The sequence below is a fragment of the Micromys minutus genome (genome assembly GCF_963924665.1).
Source record: "Micromys minutus genome assembly, chromosome: 11".
Lineage (NCBI taxonomy): Eukaryota > Metazoa > Chordata > Mammalia > Rodentia > Muridae > Micromys > Micromys minutus.
The window spans coordinates 32306197-32326513 of NC_137980.1; the positions used below are offsets into that span (position 1 = coordinate 32306197).

Sequence of the window (20317 nt, forward strand, 5' to 3'; positions counted from 1 at the left end):
TGTTGACTAATTGCATTTATTTTTTTGTTAGTTGGCTGAATTTTGCTTTTTACCAATCTTCTCTTTCTTTTCGAAAACATACCCACATATGCGTGTGTATCCATATCTGCACAGGCCCTAGATCCTTTGTGTTGGCAGCAGGTGATGCAAACATTATTGATTCAATCTGTTCTCTCTGGTAAAGAATGAGACTTGATGATTTAATTTGCTATCCTGGATACTGGCATATCAGTTATGCCTTTATTTGGATTATAACCATTAGAATCTTGATGAAGGAAGTTAAGCTGAGGATCGTTTTTGTTACTCTAAGCCACTCCCATCATGGCACCTTCGCCACCCCCCCCTTTAATAGATAGTGTCTTCTCATTATACCAGCCAGCATGTTATGTTATATTTACTTGGTCAGCACTCTCTTTCCTGAGTATCTGATGTAGTGACAGGCGCTGTCCTTTAAAATAAGCAATGCTTATTCTGAACACGTGGATGTCTATCCCTCAAGACGCTGACCATTTGGGAATGTTAAATCCCATGCTTCCAAGTCTGAGCAAAGGTGTGGCTCCTGAGTGATGGACACATGGCCTCACCTAGCATCAGGATGTGTATCACAGGAAGGGTTTGACTTACGCTTTTCTGCTACAGAGAAAGGAGAAGGAAAGACTAGCTGGTAAAGAAAAGCACTTTCCACTATGTTGTAAGAAAGATAGTTTCAAAGGCTAGAATGGCTTAGTGAGTGTGCTGAAATCTAGAAGATGATGATGAACATGAAATCTCCCAAGTATACACTTAGAGCTTCTTATGTACTTGCTTACAAAATTTATGTTATCAATTTGATGATTACAGAGATGCTTAAAGAAGGGGATTATTCATATGTACATACATATATATATGTATGCACATACACATATATAGTGTATATATTATTTTAGCAAAACACTATATATATATATATATATATATATATATTTAGGAAAAGGATGAAGAGAATGAGGGGGATATGGCCCTTGGAGTGTGGCGAGGCCTGGGGTCAGGGGAGTTGCCTCTGAGATAGTACAGAATAGAGTCTATTCAGGTCATGGGAGAGTTAAGAGGGTGGTAGAGACAGAGAGAGAGGGGGAGAGGAGTAGAGGAGTAGAGGCCGGCCATGAGCACGTGGAGAGAGAGGGGGAAGGGGGGGAAGAGAAGGGGTAAGTGGAGGGAGCAAGAGAGAAGGATAAGAGCACAAGAGAAGCAAGAGAGAGAGGAGGGGCAAGCAGCTCCTTTTATAGTGTCAGGTAACTGGGGCAGAGCTTACCTGGCTGTTGCCAGGTAACTGAGGGGTGGGTTTAAAGAATCCCAACATTCCCCTATTTTGGTTTAATTAAAAAAGAAAAATTAGAGATGATGGTGGACCAGGAATAGGGTCGCCGTGATCTCTGACTGCTTCATGCTTGTTTTGGGGCTACATTTCTAGAGAGTCTAGAAAAGTGGGGGTAGGGATGTTTGTCTAGTGTTAGAGTTGGCTGTTTCCTTGTTGTCCAGGGTCTATGGAACCATTTGAGTTCAGGTCAGAAGGAACAGGTTCAATGTTCCCAACATATAGATAGACAGACAAATAGATAGAACTATATAATAAAAAGAAATTATCTAATTCCTTTAGTATCTTTAACAGACACAAATAGGCAGAATGGTAACTTGTATCTGTGCCCAGAAGTAAAAGTGGCTTCTTTGGACTGCTCACAAGTCTGAGATGGCCCTTTCCTACTTAAAATTGCCATCTTTCACAAAGTCAATGCAAAGAACACTGCAGAGTATGAAATGGCAGCGCTTGCTTTCAAAATATCTGAAGTCACCACAATTTTAGTAAGTTTTTGAGTGGTTACCAGCTTAATTTTCAGTGTGTGCAAATTGGAGGCAAACTATTTAGTGCTTCCAGAGAATGTCTTTAATATTTTCACTTACTTTTTAAAAAAAATCCTCTTTAATGATCATAAAATGAAAATCTTTCACAGAATCTATGTGTCTGGCTACCATCTGTTTGTCTGTCTGTCTCTAGGTTGGGAACAGATGCACCTATTTCAAGTAGGTTACTGTAGGTTGAAATATTAACCATATTTCATGAAGTATGGCATTACTTAGATCGAAGTGGCTCTAACATGACCCTGAGCCATCTTCTTCCTGTTTTAGATTCTTCATATACCTGTAGGTGTGCTAAGGCACCGTGACTATCAGAACTAATTGAGATTTTATTTAGTCAACAAAAAGTTAGAGCACTATTTACTAATTTCTCCGATGAGAGAATTTTGTGTGTTCGAGTTGAACTTTATCAGCCATTAATTGAGTACCAGAGACCGTGAAAGTATAATTAAATAAATTTTGTACTGTGATAGCATTGTGAAGGTTTCTATGTCTTTTACTTTGAAAACCTGTTTTGAGGGTGGTCGGAAGCGAATATTGAGATGCCCAGGAAAAGTGCAACACATTCTCGTTCTGTCTGCCGTGGCCAGCAGAGTCCAGCACATGTCCGGGCCTTGTCTTTCTGAGTCGTCTGCACTACCTGTTCTCGAATGTCTCCACATTCTCACGGCTTCATGCTGTCAGGTACATCTGTCTTCAGATGTCGTGTCTGCATCCAGCGCCTGCTTGCCTTTGAGTCTCTTACCTGTCAAGTTTCCTCACGGTTAGATTACTCCAAGTCCCCAGGTGAGATCCCACCTTCTCCTTACGAATCCCATGTATCTACCTTGCAAATGCCCACCCAACTTTCCTGTAGGCACTTTCAACATGGAGGTTGCAAAGAACTCATTTGGTCCTTCTGTGCTCCCTACACATGCCCATGCACCTCCTTGTAAGACAGAAATAGTGGAGTCAGCCTTTTTCTTGCTTGCCACCTATATCTACCTAGGATCTAAGACCCTTTAATTACAGCATACAGTTTTTACCATATTTTTTATGATGCTCTTTAACTTTTCAGACTATTTCTTTATTCTTGGAGATAGAATTCCACACAGTTGTCCTTGTTACTGTCTTCTCTATCCTAAAATTTTCTCTTCACTCTGTCACAATCCTTCCCCCTCTCTCACAGGATCCTCCCCACTCTCTCAGAGGGTCCTCCCCACTCTCTCACAGGGTCCTCTTCACTCTCTTACACACTCCTCCCCACTCTCTCACATGGTCCTACCCACTCTCTCACAGGGTCCTCCCCACTCTCTCACAGGGTCCTCTCCATTTTTTACACACTCCTCCTCACTCTCTCACAAGATCATCTCCACTCTCTCACACACTCCTCCCCACTCTCTCACACAGTCCTGCCCACTCTCTCACACACTCCTCCCCACTCTCTCATACATTCCTCCTCACTTTCTCACAGGATCCTCCCTACTCTCTCAGAGGGTCCTCCCCACTCTCACACACTTCTCCCCACTCTCTCACACAGTCCTCCCCACTTTCTCACAGTGTCCTCCCCACTCTCTCACACACTCATTTCCACTCTCCACACATTCCTTTCTACTCTCTCACAGGATCCTCCCAACTCTCACACAGGATCCTCCCCACTCTCTCACAGGATCCTCCCTACTCTCTAACAGGATCCTCCCTACTCTCTAACAGGATCCTCCCTACTCTCTCACAGGATCCTCCCCCACTCTCTCACAGGATCCTCCCCACTCTCTCACAGGATCCTCCCGACTCTCTCACAGGATTCTCCCGACTCTCTCACATAATCCTCCTCACTCTCTCATACAGCCATCCCCACTTTCTCACAGTATCCTCCCCACTCTCTCACACAGTCCTCCCCACTTTCTCACAGTGTCCTCCCCACTCTATCACACACTCCTTTCCACTCTCCACACACTCCTTTCCACTCTCTCACAGGATCCTCCCTACACTCTCACAGGATACTCCCGACTCTCTCACATAATCCTCCCAACTCTCTAACAGAATCCTCCCCACTCTCTAACAGGATCCTCCCCACTCTCTCACAGGATTCTCCCCACTCTCTCACAGGATCCTCCCCACTCTGTAACAGGATTCTCCCCACTCTCTCACAGGATCCTCCCCACTCTCTAACAGGATCCTCCCCACTCTCTCAAAGGATCCTCCCCACTCTCTAACAGGATCCTCCCCACTCTCTCACAGGATTCTCCCCACTCTCTAACAGGATCCTCCCCACTCTCTCACAGGATCCTCCCCACTCTCTAACAGGATCCTCCCCACTCTCTCACAGGATCCTCCCCACTCTCTAACAGGATCCTCCCCACTCTCTCACAGGATCCTCCCCACTCTCTAACAGGATCCTCCCCACTCTCTCACAGGATCCTCCCCACTCTCTAACAGGATCCTCCCCACTCTCTCACAGGATCCTCCCCACTCTCTAACAGGATCCTCCCCACTCTCTCACAGGATCCTCCCCACTCTCTCACAGGATCCTCCCCACTCTCTCACAGGATCCTCCCCACTCTCTCACAGGATCCTCCCCACTCTCTCACAGGATCCTCCCCACTCTCTCACAGGATCCTCCCGACTCTCTCACAGGATCCTCCCGACTCTCTCACAGGATCCTCCCCACTCTCTAACAGGATCCTCCCCACTCTCTCACAGGATCCTCCCCACTCTCTCACAGGATCCTCCCCACTCTCTAACAGGATCCTCCCGACTCTCTCACATAATCCTCCCCACTATCTCACAAGGTGTCCCTGGCATTTCCTGGCTGACTGTCCTCTGCCTCTCTTGCCTATCAGTTCTCCATCTGCAGGGATTCCTTTTCTCGTCTTACTTTCGAAAGCCTGATCATCTTCAGGGTTTGTCTTATAGGTGACAGCCTTCAGGAAATGTCGATGTTTGTTCACAACAAACCTGAACTATCTGTGCTTCGGTCACACAGAAGACCTGTGCTCATGTCTGCTTCACCTGACCTCAGTCACACTCCATTGTGAAGTTTTGTGTGTCTTCCGGTCAGTTACACTGTGGTTCATTTCATTATTACGAATCATATTAAGCACATACCTGTTTGCCTGTGCTCCTTTTATAACAATTATTGGTGTCTTTGTCAACTCAACATCAGTGTTGCTTAGTGAGAAAAGAAAGAGTAAGCAAGCATTCATCAACCAGTTTGGAGTATGATTTTACCATATCCATGGAGATACCTATGTCTATATCTATGTTTGTCTATCTATACATCTATCTGTCTATGTATGTATGTATGTATGTATGTATGTATGTATCTATCTATCTATCTATCTATCTATCTGTGTATGTATGCATGTATCTATCTATCTCGGTGAAGCTGTAATGTTGGGTTTAATAAGATGTTTTATAACAGGAAACAGAACTACAAACTTACTTTACATAGTCTATATGAAACTAGACTGGAGGAATTTTTACATCAATAAACCAGGAATTCTTTAGGGGAAAGTCTTGTATATATGCTTGCTTCTGTGTTATGTTTACTTGTATATTCTATATTGTCTATGCCGTTTCTTCAAGTGGCTGTCATAAGACTATCAAAACACATTGATGCTGTGAAAATCTTTCTAACAAATCATTGGATATTGCAAGACTTCATAGAGCTTCTGAGTTTCACACGCTACAAGGAATATCTCTGTCTGCTGTTAATGTTTTCCATGGAGAAACTCTGACATATGTATAACTCGCTACTTTTATAGACTAGGGGGTGGAATATTAAGACTGGATTGACACACGTTCACACTTGGCTCTCTAGATTCTCTAACATGTTTCATTAGTATGCCTGCCTTTCTAAATCATGTTCATACGTGGGACAATAAGAATGGATTGTCTCTTTGCATCCCATTTGTGTCCTGAACTAAGTAAACAAGATATTTATTTAATACGTTATAGCCCATAATTGGATTTCATAACTGAGAAGCTGGACTCCATTGGTAGATGTATACTAACCAGAATTAGACATGGTAGAGAAATAGAATTGAACAGTGGATTGGAATTAAGAGAAAGAACACAACACATGACAGAAAACACCTACTAGGTACATTGCGCCCTTGGGACAAAGGAAGCTCCAAGTATTAGCTTTAGGCTGAGGGTGATCTTTAGCTACCTTTGTTCTTGGGGTCATCACTGGCTTCATGATAATGCAATACCATACCAGGAATTTAAGGCTTCTCCTAAAGGAACAACAGACTTCAGAAGCGGAAGCAACTGTGTTTCTCATGTTCGTGATGATTTTGAAATTATTTTATAAAAATTATAAATATTTATAACTATATTTTCAAGAATAAGTAACCACAGAAAAATATGATTATTGAAAAAAATCTGGATAAAACCTCCTGGGCTAATGTTTATAAGATAAATTTAAATATAAGCCCCTAAAATACTGTGGAGGATGCTGAAGTGAAGTTCTTGGATTGCAGAGTCAGAGAAGTCTGACCCCCTGGTCAGCTAGTTTTGGAAACTTTATTTTCTTGATTTGCAAAATGGAAACAGTGCCAGTGGACTGCTGTGGGGTAAACCAATGTTTCTGCACGATTGGAGGAACTCAGTTCTGACCACTGCTGCTGTCTCTTTTGCCTGTATCCTGCTACTAGTATGTGTATTTTGTTATTTCAGTGAGGACTGTTGACATTTCCTCTAGGATCTGCCCAGCAGTCACCTGGCTACCAGGTGTGCCTGACTCACTATAAAAGGGGCTACTTGCCCCTCCTCACTCTCTTGACCTCTCCTCTTCTCCTCCTCTCCTCTTGTCCTTGCTCCCTTACCTTCTTCCCGTATTTTTCTCATTTCCCCACTTTTCTCTCCTCCTCCCTCTCCCTTTCCCCCTCTGAGCCCTTCTCTTCCTTTACTTCCTCAACTCCCCTCCCCATGCCCTAAATAAACTCTATTCTATACTATGCCCTCCTGTGGTTAGTATCTGGGGGTTGGTAGGAGGGTATATGGGGAGAAGGGATACCTCAGCATGGGCCCTCAGAGGCACTCCCTTCCCCCACAGCTTGCCATGCCTCAATCAAACATATCCCTGGCTTTTTTATATCTTTTTTATAACACAACAAGAACCATATATCAAAAATAAAAGCGCTTCTGTAGATTTTATTATCTGTGTACCTTGTTTCCATTTTATTGAGCTCTGGACATATTATACTAGAATGCAGTTTGAGGATAACTAGTTATTTTGGATAACTAAGGTCTCAACACGTGTTTCTTCTACAGGAAAATGTGGCCATTATTTTCAAACTTCATCTTGGGCTCGTATTTTACTCTACTAAGTAATAAAATGGTGAATATTTTTGCTGGACTCCAAGGGCTACATGATAAACAACTCTAATCAGTCCCTGCGAGTCTCTTAAAGTGTTGTGAATGAGATTACCCTGACAAGAATGCATTACTATGAATAAAAGCAATCTTCTCTCCAAATAGAACTCTGTCATCTGACCTCTCATATAAGAGCATGGGACTTGGAAGTCAGGAAAGTTTATATTGGGTTTAGTTATGCTTAGTCATGAGAACAGAACAAAACAAACACCAAGTTCTGCAGAATAGGCAATTTGATTTAACAACAACAAAAGGCCATTTGGCATTCTATTTTGAAATAGTTCAAACATTCGCTTAAATTCAAAATCTTTTCTGCTTTTCTGGTTTCTTCTTCAGAAAGAGTTTTTGAAGTGACTATATTAAAAGTAGTTTTCTTAAGAGGAATATTCATGAGTTTTGAGTAAGATCTTACCTTGAACTTAAGTAGTGTTATCTTTCTCTTGCCTCTATTCCTGTACAGGGGAGAGTTATCACATCAAGGCGACACACATCATAACAATGTTCACGATGTCATTTCCTCTTGCCTCAGTGGTGATAGAACAGGTTCAAAATCAGGTTGAATCTTAGATCCAAGACTTTTGCCAAAGCAATTTGCCTTGAGTCTCCTGTGAAACTATGAAAGTCCTACTTGCTTTAAAAGCTGTGGTAAAGATGAAAAAGTCCAACATCTTCTAGCTGACTTAATTATTGCTTCTTCACTCCTCTTGTAGAACTCTTGAAGTTTCAATCAGCTTTAATGATGGGAAGTCTGCTGTCTCAAGATCCCTAACAATTACAGCCACAGAATGTGTGAGTAAAAAGCTAATTACCTTTAAAAAGAATTTTATCATGAGATCAAACCTAGAGTTTTATTTAACATGAAAGTCATGAAACAAGAGAAACAACAGAAACAACAATAATACACACACACACACACACACACACACACACACACACACACACACACACTCACGTAGAGGCAAATATAGGAAAAACAAGAAATCCTCTATTCCTCCAAAAGTCCAAATAGCAATATTTTCCCATATCATGTTTTTGTGCATTGATTCAGGAGACACAAAATGTTGCCCCTTCAGGGATATCTGTTTCTCTCTGTAAGACAAAATGAAGTATCCACACCGGCTCTTGAGCCTTTTAAGCTCTCTGGATAATTTTATTAACATTTCTTTCTGTTTTGTAAATAGCAATTCTTCTTGCAACTTCTAGGTTTTGTGGATGTCATGATTCTTTGGTTTTCTCATCTCAGGATGTGGTTGATTGAGGTTAACAAATATTTGTGCTGTGAAGTTAGTTGCTCAGGGTGTCGCTCACTGAAATGACTCTCTTCCTCCATTCTCACTCTTCTTCACACCCTTCTCCTTTTAAAATCTCTCTTCCTTGCAGATAGGAAAACAGGTATTTGTTTCTGACTTGTAGTCAAGAGCGAGTTGGATGTGTAGGGACTTTGAAGCAGAATGACTCGCCTGGTATGGATGTATATGGCCATCTTATCTGAGCCTGCTGAGTTCTCAGGAGACTTGTTCCTAAAGGTTGTTGAAGAATAAACTGTTTAGAAAGTGAATACTGGTATATCAGAAGTGGGGAAGAGCTGGAGATGAAAATATTAAACATTGAGTAAGGGGTCAAGGTGAGTCTCACTGAGATGATGACATTTGAGTCAAGGTTAAGAAGGTGATGGAGTGAATCCCCAAGACCATGAGTTACAGGAAGGCTCTGTGCAGATAGGCCAAATGGCCAGAGCCTGTGGTGGGACAGTTTCTAAAGAAAAGTTGATGGTCAGTGCTGGAGTGGAGTCGTTCCAGGAAAACTGGGGTCTTGATGAGGAAGAATCCGTGGTAGAGGGGGTGTGGGACATTTGATCCTGTGTGAGCTACTGTGAGGCTTTGCGGCTTTCTTCCCAGTTACAGGAAGACCGTTGAACAGCGACACAGTTAATGCTTACAAGGATCCCTCTGACCACTGTGTGAAAACGAACAAAATGAAAACATCGACACCAAGTCTCTTAGCATTCCTGCAGTCTGAGAGGCGTGGGAAGGAAGTAGTCCCGTTGGGGTGACCTTGGTGGAGATGATTAAGAAGAGATTAAATTTCAATAGATTTTTAAAGTTATAACACTTTGTCTAAAAGGTTTAACTGTAATTCGTGGGAGTAAGAAGGATATTTAGAGAAGTTCCTTTATTTTTTTTCTTGAGGTGTGGGAAGAATGATTAGTTATCTGGTGGAATATGAAGAGTTCCCTTTTGGCACTGTTTGGTGACAGATATGTCTGAGTGACAGTGGTCATTCAGTGGCGATGTTATGGAAGCTCCTGAATTTCCAAATGTTAGTGCTTTGCAAAGTGATTCTGGGAGTTGTCATCCATAAAAATCCCATGTGATATTTACCAGAGAACTGGACTCTGTTCCAAAGGTTTCTCTTTGCCTTTTCGGGTCCTCTCAGGTGGCACCCACTCTCTCAGACTCTAAGCTCCCACCACCATGGCTTCTCTCTTTTGAAAGGCATTTCTTGGTAACTACACAGTTCCCTCACCTGCTCATCCTTCCTCAAGTGTTGACTGCCTGGTTCCCCATTTTGTCTCTTGGGGTTCCTTGCTCAGACAGCACAGTGCCATTGTTTGTTCTAGATCCATCTCAGTTTTCCAGGGGCTACATGAGTCCACATCCAGTAAGTAGCCTTGGCACCCATTTTACAATCTACATATAGATCTGCTTCCCCAGGTATGCTTTGGATAAATAGAAAAGTGTTTTTACATTTCTGTCATGTATACAGAATCCATTTAATTCAAGGAAAACGACAATCATGGGTTGAATATTTCTGAGGACTTTTCAGCTGCATGTCTGTGTACAGATAGCATTTCTGAGTAAAAGTGAGAAACTTTTGGTTTGTCATCATGACAGGGGTCAAGGAGTAAAAGACTGAGCTACATCCTTGTCTTCATCTGGCTTCAAGTTTGCACCATGGTGTCAATTCCTAGGACTCTCGTTCCCAGGCTTGGCCTTTTTTTAATTTGTTTATGAACGTATGTGAACAATGAAATTGCTTCCTTTACCACACCAACCAGTCTACGCTCTGACAGAGAAAACAAAGGAAACGTGGAGGCTGGGATTTGTACACAGTGAGCTGAGCTAGTGTTTAGGATAAGTACAAACATACTCAGAGCAGGGCCGGATGGCTTTAAATCATTGCTTCCTCACATCCTTCCAGCATGCTTGCCCAAGACAAAGGAAAGTGAGATTCTTAGTTCTTTAGACCATGTGTGCTCCAGTTTTACATTTTGCAGAGAGTCTTGGGATGAGTTGATATGACGGTGCCACCACACTACATGTCTGTTTCCTTTGTGGAGACACTTTGCTTTTTGTCAGTCTTACTAATAGAAGCCCTGGATTTTGAGGGGAAAAATCAAAAGTTTTAAGTGTTCATCTACTTAATATTTCAAAAGCGAGCACAGGTCTGTGAGTTTCGTGTTCGTTGAACAAGCATTGGAAGAACAAACGGGACATACAGAGTTTGCTGATTGATGGTCTTCAGTTGTGTTTCTGCATCTGTGAAAAAGGGGGAGATTTGGATGGTCACAGAGTTCTCTGTGAGTTGCTAGGTCTAAGTTGGGGATGGGGAATCTCTGCAAGAACCTCCTGCTGAAAACCAAGAACGCATACTGTTCTTTCAGAGTATGCCAAAGCTCTCCATGTACTTCTTGGAAGTGCTATTTTTGTATATTCCTGTCTGCTTAGTTTGGTAATTACTGTTAACTGCCTCTGGGGGTGTGTATTAAGTGTGCAACTCGTGGTAAAGGATGACAAGCTTCCTGTGTTTTCCTGATCTATACTCAATTGTCTTCTGTTAACTTTAAGAAGACAGTATTTAGAAGTTTGTCTAAAATTCTTGATAAAGTATGTCTTCTCTCTTTTTTTTTCTTCCCTGAGTTCTTTCTCTTTTAGAATAAAACAAATCTGGCAAAAGACAACTAAAATGGTTTTCCTGGGAATTCCGGAGATGGTGGTTTGGAATTGACACTGTTTAGTAAAGTCAGGGCAAGTTCTGTTTACAAAATGAAAGTGTTGATGTCCATTTTGACATCTGTGGAGTCCTGTTTGGCTTCCTTGGTACATAGTTTGTGCATGTCAAGTCAGGAGTAGCAAGTAGTAAGCTGATTAAAAATGGCCTTTGATTCTTTGAAGATACACAGTCATGACAGAAGAATGGAATTAAATGATACACAGCTCACAGTTAATTCCATTTTTAAACACTGCCATTAAAAGGCAGAGAAATTTTGTCTAACTCTGTGTCTAATCCAGTGGGGCATTTGAAACTGTGGACTCCTAGAAAGGGAGCCTACTAGAAACCATTTTTCCTGAGGCCTGAAGGATGACTCAGCGGTTTCCACAGTGATGCTGACAGGCAGGACCCAGAGCAGGTACCCTAATGGTAGAGGAACTTGGTTGACAGGCAGTGGAGAAACATAAGGGCAGGTCTTGCCTGCATCGTATGTGAAGCATGACCAGAAGTCAGCGGAAGGAAGGACTGATCAGACTGATGGCTCACTGAGACACACATAGCAACAGCCATTGTTTTTCTTTTCGCCCTGCATTTTATATCTACCTCACCCTCCAAGTATATGAAGTAATTGCTGCCAGATCATCATCAACCTGGGGGAAAAATATGCCTTGAAGAAATTGGCCTTGAACCAACGTAATTGTTGCCTGAGCACAAGTCCCTAAGGGACCATTTTGTTTAATCCTCAAAAGTTGTGGTTTTCAAATTCTTTTCAGGAAGGCATTTAAGTCAGTCTGCAGCATGTTGGAAGATGTTGCATTTCTTGTTAACCATCTTCGCATGACAAAACATGCAGTAAGTGAGATACAAAGAATTAATAATTAAGAAATACATTAATAACATTTAAAGGAATGGGACAGAATTTCGGCCTGACTCTGTCCATTTTTTCCCTCCAGTGTGTGCATCCTTCAAAGGATAAAGAACATGTGGGTTTTGACCTTAAACTTTTTATTTTATTTTATTTTTTATTTTCTCTCTATAGTCCAGTGGGATTGCAGCCATCATAGCTGTTTTGGTGTTGCTGCTGCTCTTGGGTGCTGCCCTGATGTGGTGGTTTTGGCCTCTTTGCTGCAAAGTGGTAAGAAGAATTTTCAACTCTTATTTACTTTTTTAAGGCATGATGGTACAAAGCAAGGCCCGGTGTGTGAATGAATGCCTCGTGGTCTAGCAAATTAATTAATGCATTGGTTTAGCAATTAAAACAGCCAGGTTTTAATTGGCAACTTGAATCTTGATTAATTTACGACTCTCATAAATTCTAGAAAACACGTCAAAATCTAGCACAAAATCCACGTCAAAGACATGTTAGAGCTCAGGTTGCTGGAGAGAAGAGTCGCAGGTTGGAGATAGTTGGAACTAACACTATTCCTCTTCAGCTCAAGAGTAGTTCTGCTGACTAGATGCCATTTTCCACCATCATCATAGAGTTCTGGGTCCGGGGCTGCTTTCAATGCTTATATCTTTGAAGATCTATGACACAGGATGTTCTTTTATCTTACAACTCTAACCTCTTTTAGAGATAAGTCTAATGCAGAAGTTAGACTACCACTTAAACAGGTATTTTTAGAGATGGACAAACAGCCTGTGTCATTTTCATGTTCACAGAAAGCCCATGAGAGTCTGCTACTGTGCAGCCTCCTCTTGTCCTTACAGGTTGTCCCCGAGGTGACTTGTGAGAGCACAACATCTAAGGGTTGTTTCACTACAGCTCTTTCTTAAGGCTCCTGGTGGGCTTCCCAGGTGATCCACACCTCTCTGAAGCTCTGGGGCAGAGTCTGTTCCCTTAGCACTTTCTGTTTAAAAAGGTATTCTCATTCCTTGCCTTGTGAGCTTTTTTATCACCCCCAGAGCCAGTACCTCTGCGTCTATCCCCCTGATGATTCCTCTCCACTTATACATCTCTCCGACCGAATCCAAGTGGGAGGGCTGCCCGATGTTAAAGACCAGTAGATCCCTATTGGGGCCATTATCTCAGGGTTGTTAATCATTACAATCCCTTAAGCATGTACGGTTCTTTATTCACAGTACAGGTTAGGTTACAGGCATCCCTAAAGAGGTGTGATTCAGCCATCTATGCAATAGTGCATAACACATATATTAGTATATTTTACTTAATTCCCTTTATCTAGAGTTTATAGAAAAGATTATCCCAGGAAAATCTGTCAGTGTATTGCTTGTTTTGAGAGTGTTACTTATGTAAGCACACTTTCCCAATCTCATGACATAGTAGACTGGCTGCCATTCCCCTTTTCTCCTTGCTGAGTGATTTCCACTTCCCACAGAATCAGGCCATGGTTTGTATTCTGTCTAAGCTTCTTATCATCTGTACCACAGTTTGCTTTCACGGGGCAGCCTTCATGAGCTTACCTCAGGGTCCCACAGAGGGGGCACAGCATCAACTCAGACATCATGAGGGAGAGACTCTTTCTGTCTTTTTGCTGAACCCATCAAGTTCCTGCCAGAGCAGTTTATGCCCGAAAAGTTTCCTGACATAATCTTGATTACCTCAGACATGGCTCCTTTGGAGTGGATGGCATTCTTAAGTCTCAAATTAAAAAGCAAAAAAGGTGCCTTAATGTGATTTGTGCTCCTTGCATTTTTAATTTAAATTTCATGGTGGCAGATTCCTCCCTTCATTAGTTAGTAATTTCATTTACCATTGGTCACAGGGTGCACCAGTGTCAAAGTGTGTGATTGTTCCCTTAAAGATACATGAAAAAAACAACAGATGAGGACCGTTTTCAGGAGGTCGTTATTATTCTGAACTGTAGTTTTAGAACATTAAATTTGGATATTAGAAAGGAGATCCCATCATCAACTGGAGATACAAGACCATTCTCACTTGGGGATGTGCAGATACTAACCTGTGGTATACACAGCATTGAGAAGTCCTTTCCGTTGTGTTAGAAGATGTCAGGAGTCCCAGGTTCAGAAATAGCATAACTCCTCATTAGTTCTGAAGTGTGTCTGACAGAATAGAAAGCAGAAGGTCCAAAGTGTTAACTTAAGTCACACCTCGGTGGGAAGTGGGCTCTCGAACATGTGTGCTAATGAAGTTGAAACGCAGGAGTAAAGTACAGGCAAAATTCCTCATTCAACCTTTGACGAATATGTGTTGATCATGTAGAAAGTAGCAACGACTGTCCTAGGAACTGAGACTCATACATGACTTCAATATGATATGAAATTTTATATTTTAATATGGAAGCAAAGAAATGTAGGCTAGAGTGAATGAAGATTTTTAAGTACCCAGTAGCAACACCAGAAGAACAACAGTCTCACAGACACATGACTGCATCTATGATCTCAAATATATTTTGAATAATAAAGAAAATATGCAATTAATGAAGGATATTTTAGGGGTCTCTCTCTCTCTCTCTCTCTCTCTGTGTGTGTGTGTGTGTGTGTGTGTGTGTGTGTGTGTGTGTGCATGCACGAATTGTGACTCGGAAAGTGCTAAACTGAGACTTGCTATAGAAGACAGTTTGTGTTTTAATTAGACCCTTATACAAAAGGGTGTTCCATGTCTTTTAGAAAGTCTGCGCTCACTGGAGAACAGAAACTACTGGAGAGACTTGAGTAGCTTTGAAGACTGAATGATTTAGGCTCTTGCAATAGAGAGATTGTCTTGAATTGTTTACATGAGGTCTAATGTAACTATAATTCTTATGAGGGAAACCAGACAGGGGAAAGGCGGTTCAGTGGAGACAGATTGTAATGATACAGACCCTAAGGAACACTGATGTGAGCAGAGCTGTGAGAGGCAAGGGGCAGTCTCCACTAGAGCCTGCAGGAGAAAGCTGCTAGCCAACGGCTGATGTTTAATTCCATTCCCCTCAGTTCAAACTCCCAACTTCCAGGAGTGAGTGGACACAAGGCTATAGTGTTTTAAACCACATATTTTTGATAAAGTTTTGTTGCAACAATAAGGAAAATTATATCTTTAGACTATTCCTGATATTCCCAAGTTGGAAATGATTGGTTAGGGCAATTGATTTTAGAAAGCAGGAGATATGGCTCAGGGGTAAAGGCATTTGTCACCAAGCCTGATGATCTGAGTTCAACAGCTGGAACCTAACATGTGGAAAGACATGACTGGTTCCCCAAAGTTTTTCTCTGACTTCCATATTTCCATAGTGGAAATAAATAAATAAATAAACAAACAAACAAATAAATAAATAAACAAAAATGACCCATTTTTTTTAGTTCATTATGGTTAACTGTCAAATAGCATATATAATGCTTTATGTACTTCATAGGACTGACTTTCTGTCTCAGAGTACGATGAAAAGAGTATTAGATTATAATTCTGAGAAATGTCCTAGGCATACATATTGCTAGCATCACCCTAAAGCGGGGAACCATGAACAGAGTTCTTCAGGATGATACTCTTTGCAAAAAGTGCCTAACACGGCTTCTTTCAAATTTAGCTGTGACTCTTCTGAAGGCTAGAAGTTGGCATTTTGTACTGAAGAGAAGAGCAGGCATGGGGCACTTAGATAAATACGGTATCTGTGAAATTAGCATGTGTCACTTAGCTGTACCAGCTTCATTCCTGAACACCTGGAACAAATGAAAATCAGAAGCTTTATTTCTAAACTATTCTACACCGATTCTAGTCAAAATGCATCAGATGACGTAGTGCCTTTCAGTGATGATATGTAAGTGAATGTATGTACACACAAGCGGTTGGTGTGTTTATTTATTTAAAACTTATCTTCCAGGGTAGCTCAGCAAGTCTATGAAAACAGGTGCCGTGATTGTGATTGTTACTTATTGTAAATCCGCTCCGTGATGTAAACATGAACCAGTAACAAATGCTAAGTAAATACTTCTCCTGGGGCATCTCCTTGAACTATGTCATCACAGACACTGAGAGATGTAGTGTCTGCATCTACCCACGACAACTTTAAAATAGAGCGCTCTGTTACTCATTATAAAATAAGTCCCGTTGGCTGTGGAAGCATATTGTGTTGGAAGGAATTCGTAGTCGTTACCCAGCATGCCTGGTTCTTTTGTTTTCATTGAAAACGTGTCCCTATATATGAATACACAAGAGAAAACACAGTTAGTACTTCTGTCAAATCAGAATTCTTCCTTGTAATAGAATCTGAAGTAGAATCAGTTTAGCTCTTATGAAGTTGCCACTACATGCAACCCACTGAGGGTTTCCTAATGGAGGTGAAGAATTTGTATGGAAAATACACTGTATCTACTTGTAAAGGAAATCTATCATTTGCCTTTATTCTTTGCTTACAGTCTCTTAAAGTCCTAGGAGTTCTGAAGACTGTCCCCAATAGAAAACACAGTTTCTATAACACATCTGTAGTTCAGGAAATTTGAAGCATGTTTTACATGCATCCCTGCTGTACTGGCCGGTTTTGTATGTCAACTTGACACAAGCTGGAGTTTTCACAGAGAAAGGAGCCTCCTTTGAGAAAATGTCTCCATGAGATTCAGCAGTAAGGCATTTTCTCAACTAGTGATCAAGTGTAAGGGGGCTCATTGTGGGTGATGCCATCCCTGGACTGGTGGTCTTGGGTTCTATAAGAAAGCAAGGCTGAGCAAGCCAGGAGAAGTAAGCCAGGAAGCAGAACCTCTCCATAGCCTCTGCATCCGCTCCTGCCTCCAAGTTCCTGGTGTGTGAGGTCCTGTCCTGACTTCCTTTGGTGACTAACAGCAATGTGGAAGTATAAGCTGAGTAAACCCTTTCCTCCCCAACTTGCTTCTTGGTCATATGTTTTGTGGAGGAATGGAAACCCTAAGACTATATCTGTTACTTGGTCTCATTATTTAGTAAGGTAATAAAGAAACATGCCTGTTCTTGTAACAGATTTTTAATAGTTTTCACAAATGGAATATATTTGTAACTAAAATATAATTTTATTATCATTCAAATACTCCAAATCCCATGCATTTGAGATTTTCTTTGTTAGTATGAGAAAGTTTTCTGTAGATTCACCAGGCTGTTAAAGTAGAACATCAGAAACAAAAGAAAAGGCAGAGGTGCCTGTTATAGACTGGCCACTCCAAATGTTTTTGCTGTGACTGTTTATACTTCATCTTGCCATTTGTTTTAAGGAGTGCTTTTTAAGAATGAAGGGGAAGCGTGATTGTGCAGTGTGTATCCTCTGCATGGCCTGACTCTCATACAGAATTAGAAACAGGAGCCAATTTGGCCCAGAAGGCTTTATTTGTCGATATTTTAACAAGAGAAGAAGCTGGATGAACAGGCCCTACCCTTAGTCATCTGTGGGTTGTGTAGTGTTTGTGAACTGTTCCAACAGGGGAACAAGCTATCAGAAAATGTAGATGTTTTCATTACTGTTTAGCTTAGAGGATATGTTGTGTTTATGGCAGATTTTGTTTGACTAAACAGGACAGCAGAAATGACAGCCAGATAATAGTATCATTTGGGATAGCCAAACACTCCACAGAATTACAGATGTAAGGCTAATGAGGTGGCAAACGGAGGCTTTCTGGATTATTGTCAATGAGCATGCTACACAGCTGCAAATACATTGATTATACTGGAAACAATGCAGTCCTGGTGTTGGTCCCCTGTCCTTAGCCAAAGTTTTCCATCTTCAGGGCAACACTGTTCCATTCATTGTGTCTTTAGGGCACTTAGGATGTTACAGAAAGATTTTGTGAATCTTAAATTAGCAAACAATTTAAAAGTTGCCTTTTTAAAGAACAATTTACTTACAAGTTGAACTTCATGGTGATGTTTCCAACCAGAGCTCTACAGAGTAATTTTCTTAGCCAGCAACAGCTGTGCCATTCCCTTTACAAGTAATAAAGCTTCTATATTATTACACTTGCTTTTTATTGTTGAGGTAGGCTCCTGGTACCTTTATTGAGTTACTTTCAGAGAGGCCGATTTTGGGGGGAATGCACAATAAAACAGAAGTAATTTAAATTTTAATATGCCTTCCTTGAGCCATTAATTAAAACGATTTATGTCCAGTTGCCTTGTTGAAACACTGTGGGATAGATGCTAGGATGTACTGCTTCCTTGGTGATATTTTCCAACAGCATTATTTTGGAAGCAGTGTCAAATTCTTCCTGGTCTATGGCAGCAGCACCTTTCCTCACTTTTGACAGGATATGCTTTTATACCGCTCTCCCTGTGTCCCATGTGACCTTTGGAGGTTGTATTTACTGTGTAGATTTCTGGCTTCTGTTGTTTCGGTTGAAGGTACGAGTCTCTGAAGACTAGTGGATTTGCTAGGAGAGGAAAGAAGGATGAGAAAACTGGACTGTTTTCAGTGTCCAACCAAGGGATTCAGAAAAGGACTTTCCAAGTACAAATCTAAGAGAACCTAGGACTTATGTACCCTAGAAAAAAAATCACAGTCCTTGATCAATAGTGTTGTCAAGGAATAAAGAGTAAATGATTTAGATATTTTATTACTATATATATATATATATACATATATAAATCCTGTAAATACTCAAGGTTTTTCTACGTTGTCTGCAGGCTTGTAGCACTTAGATGGCTTTCTTGTAGTCACTGGCAAAAATTACTTCTGAAATACTACTTATCTACAATCACTATACTGTATCTTTTTTTAAAAATCCAAAGCAATTCAATGTTGACAGTTCTTTCACTATTTTTTTTTCTGAGTATCAGAACATATGATTGAATCAAGCTGGCTGCAGGCTCCCGTGCTGACATTTCCTAGCGCAAAGAATGCCCACATCACTCGAACATTTGAAAAGTGTTAATGAGCCGATCAAAAGGACTGTTGCCTGAAGCAGCTAACTTTTTTTTTTTTAATTTTTAAGAAATCGGCTCTCCTCCAAACTGAAATCTTCATTCTAGCAGCTAAGTAGACGAGATGTAATCCCCCCACCACCCCGATGATGATAATAACAAACGAAAAAAAAAAAAAAACTTGGAGAAGGCTCAAACTCTCCATATGGTTCATAAAGTGGTGGAAGTGTTTTCCAGAATTTTCAATACAGAGCTGAAGGATGCTAAGTAGAAAAAATCCTGGCAACTAGGCAATATTATGCCTTTTAAAACCTGCACATTCTCGTGAAATATGGTGCACATGGATACATTCTTCTCTCGAGTGAATGTGCTCTTGCACTATTTAATATAAGAACGAGCTTCTCACAACTGTTATTTTTAATGCTTTTGGACCACACTAAGTTTTTCTTTCTTCCCCACAAGCTAATGTTACTGGCATGCAGAGTCACTGCTTCCATGTAGACTCCCGTCATTTTTTGGCTTTAGGGACAGTTGGCGGCACATTATTTTCTTTTTCCTTCCCTTTTGTTGCTTAGGAGGCCACATGGCAGCGTGGTGAGGAATATTCTCAAATGTAATAAGAGAACTAGTTTATTTCCTGTCCTGAAATTTCTAAGTGATGCCGGGTCTCATGGCTTCGCTGAAACGCTGCAAACCTCATCTCTAGCACACCCTTCACGTAACTAATTTTCTAGCATGTATGATTTTCCAGTAACACTTCTTAGAAAACAACTGGTCTACCACAGACTTTTCCCTGGTTTTTGGTTTTCCAAACATTCCTCTGAATGTATCTCATAGAATGGAACTAAACTCGGTGTTTGGAGGTAGATTTGTTTAAGTGATGAATTTGATTTTAATTTTGTCTTTTCTCTTTGTGTATACTTTTGGGGGATTCTTGGAATTAGAGCCTTCCTTTTTGCTATGCTTGAAATGGGCATCAGCAGAGTAATCTTACAGGCTCATGTACATGAGAGAGGACAGAATGTCTACCCCATGGCAACACAAGTTAAGAACAGGCACTGGTAGTAAGAAGATGGTCCAACCTTGGTTCTGGGGGGTTCTAGGTTCTGTCCTGAAGCTCCTAACATTTGTTGTTATGAAGGGTATGTCTCTTTACTCAGAAGCCTGAGACTCGACTGAGGTAGAACATAGGGCCTCATTTTCATTATTAAATGTATTCATGTGTACTCTCATACTTCAAAATCTCTCTAAATTTATAATTGTTCATGCACATTGGTATTTTTCCATTGGTTG

The 20317-nt window shown here is 41.0% G+C and overlaps 1 protein-coding gene across 1 annotated transcript in view; it reads left to right on the plus strand.

Annotated features, from left to right (window-relative positions):
• The window catches only part of ANTXR2 (ANTXR cell adhesion molecule 2), a 120803-nt gene that overhangs the window by 39925 nt on the left and 60561 nt on the right, over positions 1 to 20317 (plus strand). The window contains exons 11-12 of the mRNA XM_080924936.1: positions 7965 to 8043; positions 12287 to 12382. Of these exons, the coding sequence (XP_080781062.1) occupies positions 7965 to 8043; positions 12287 to 12382 (175 nt within the window). The remainder of the gene's footprint in view (positions 1 to 7964; positions 8044 to 12286; positions 12383 to 20317) is intronic.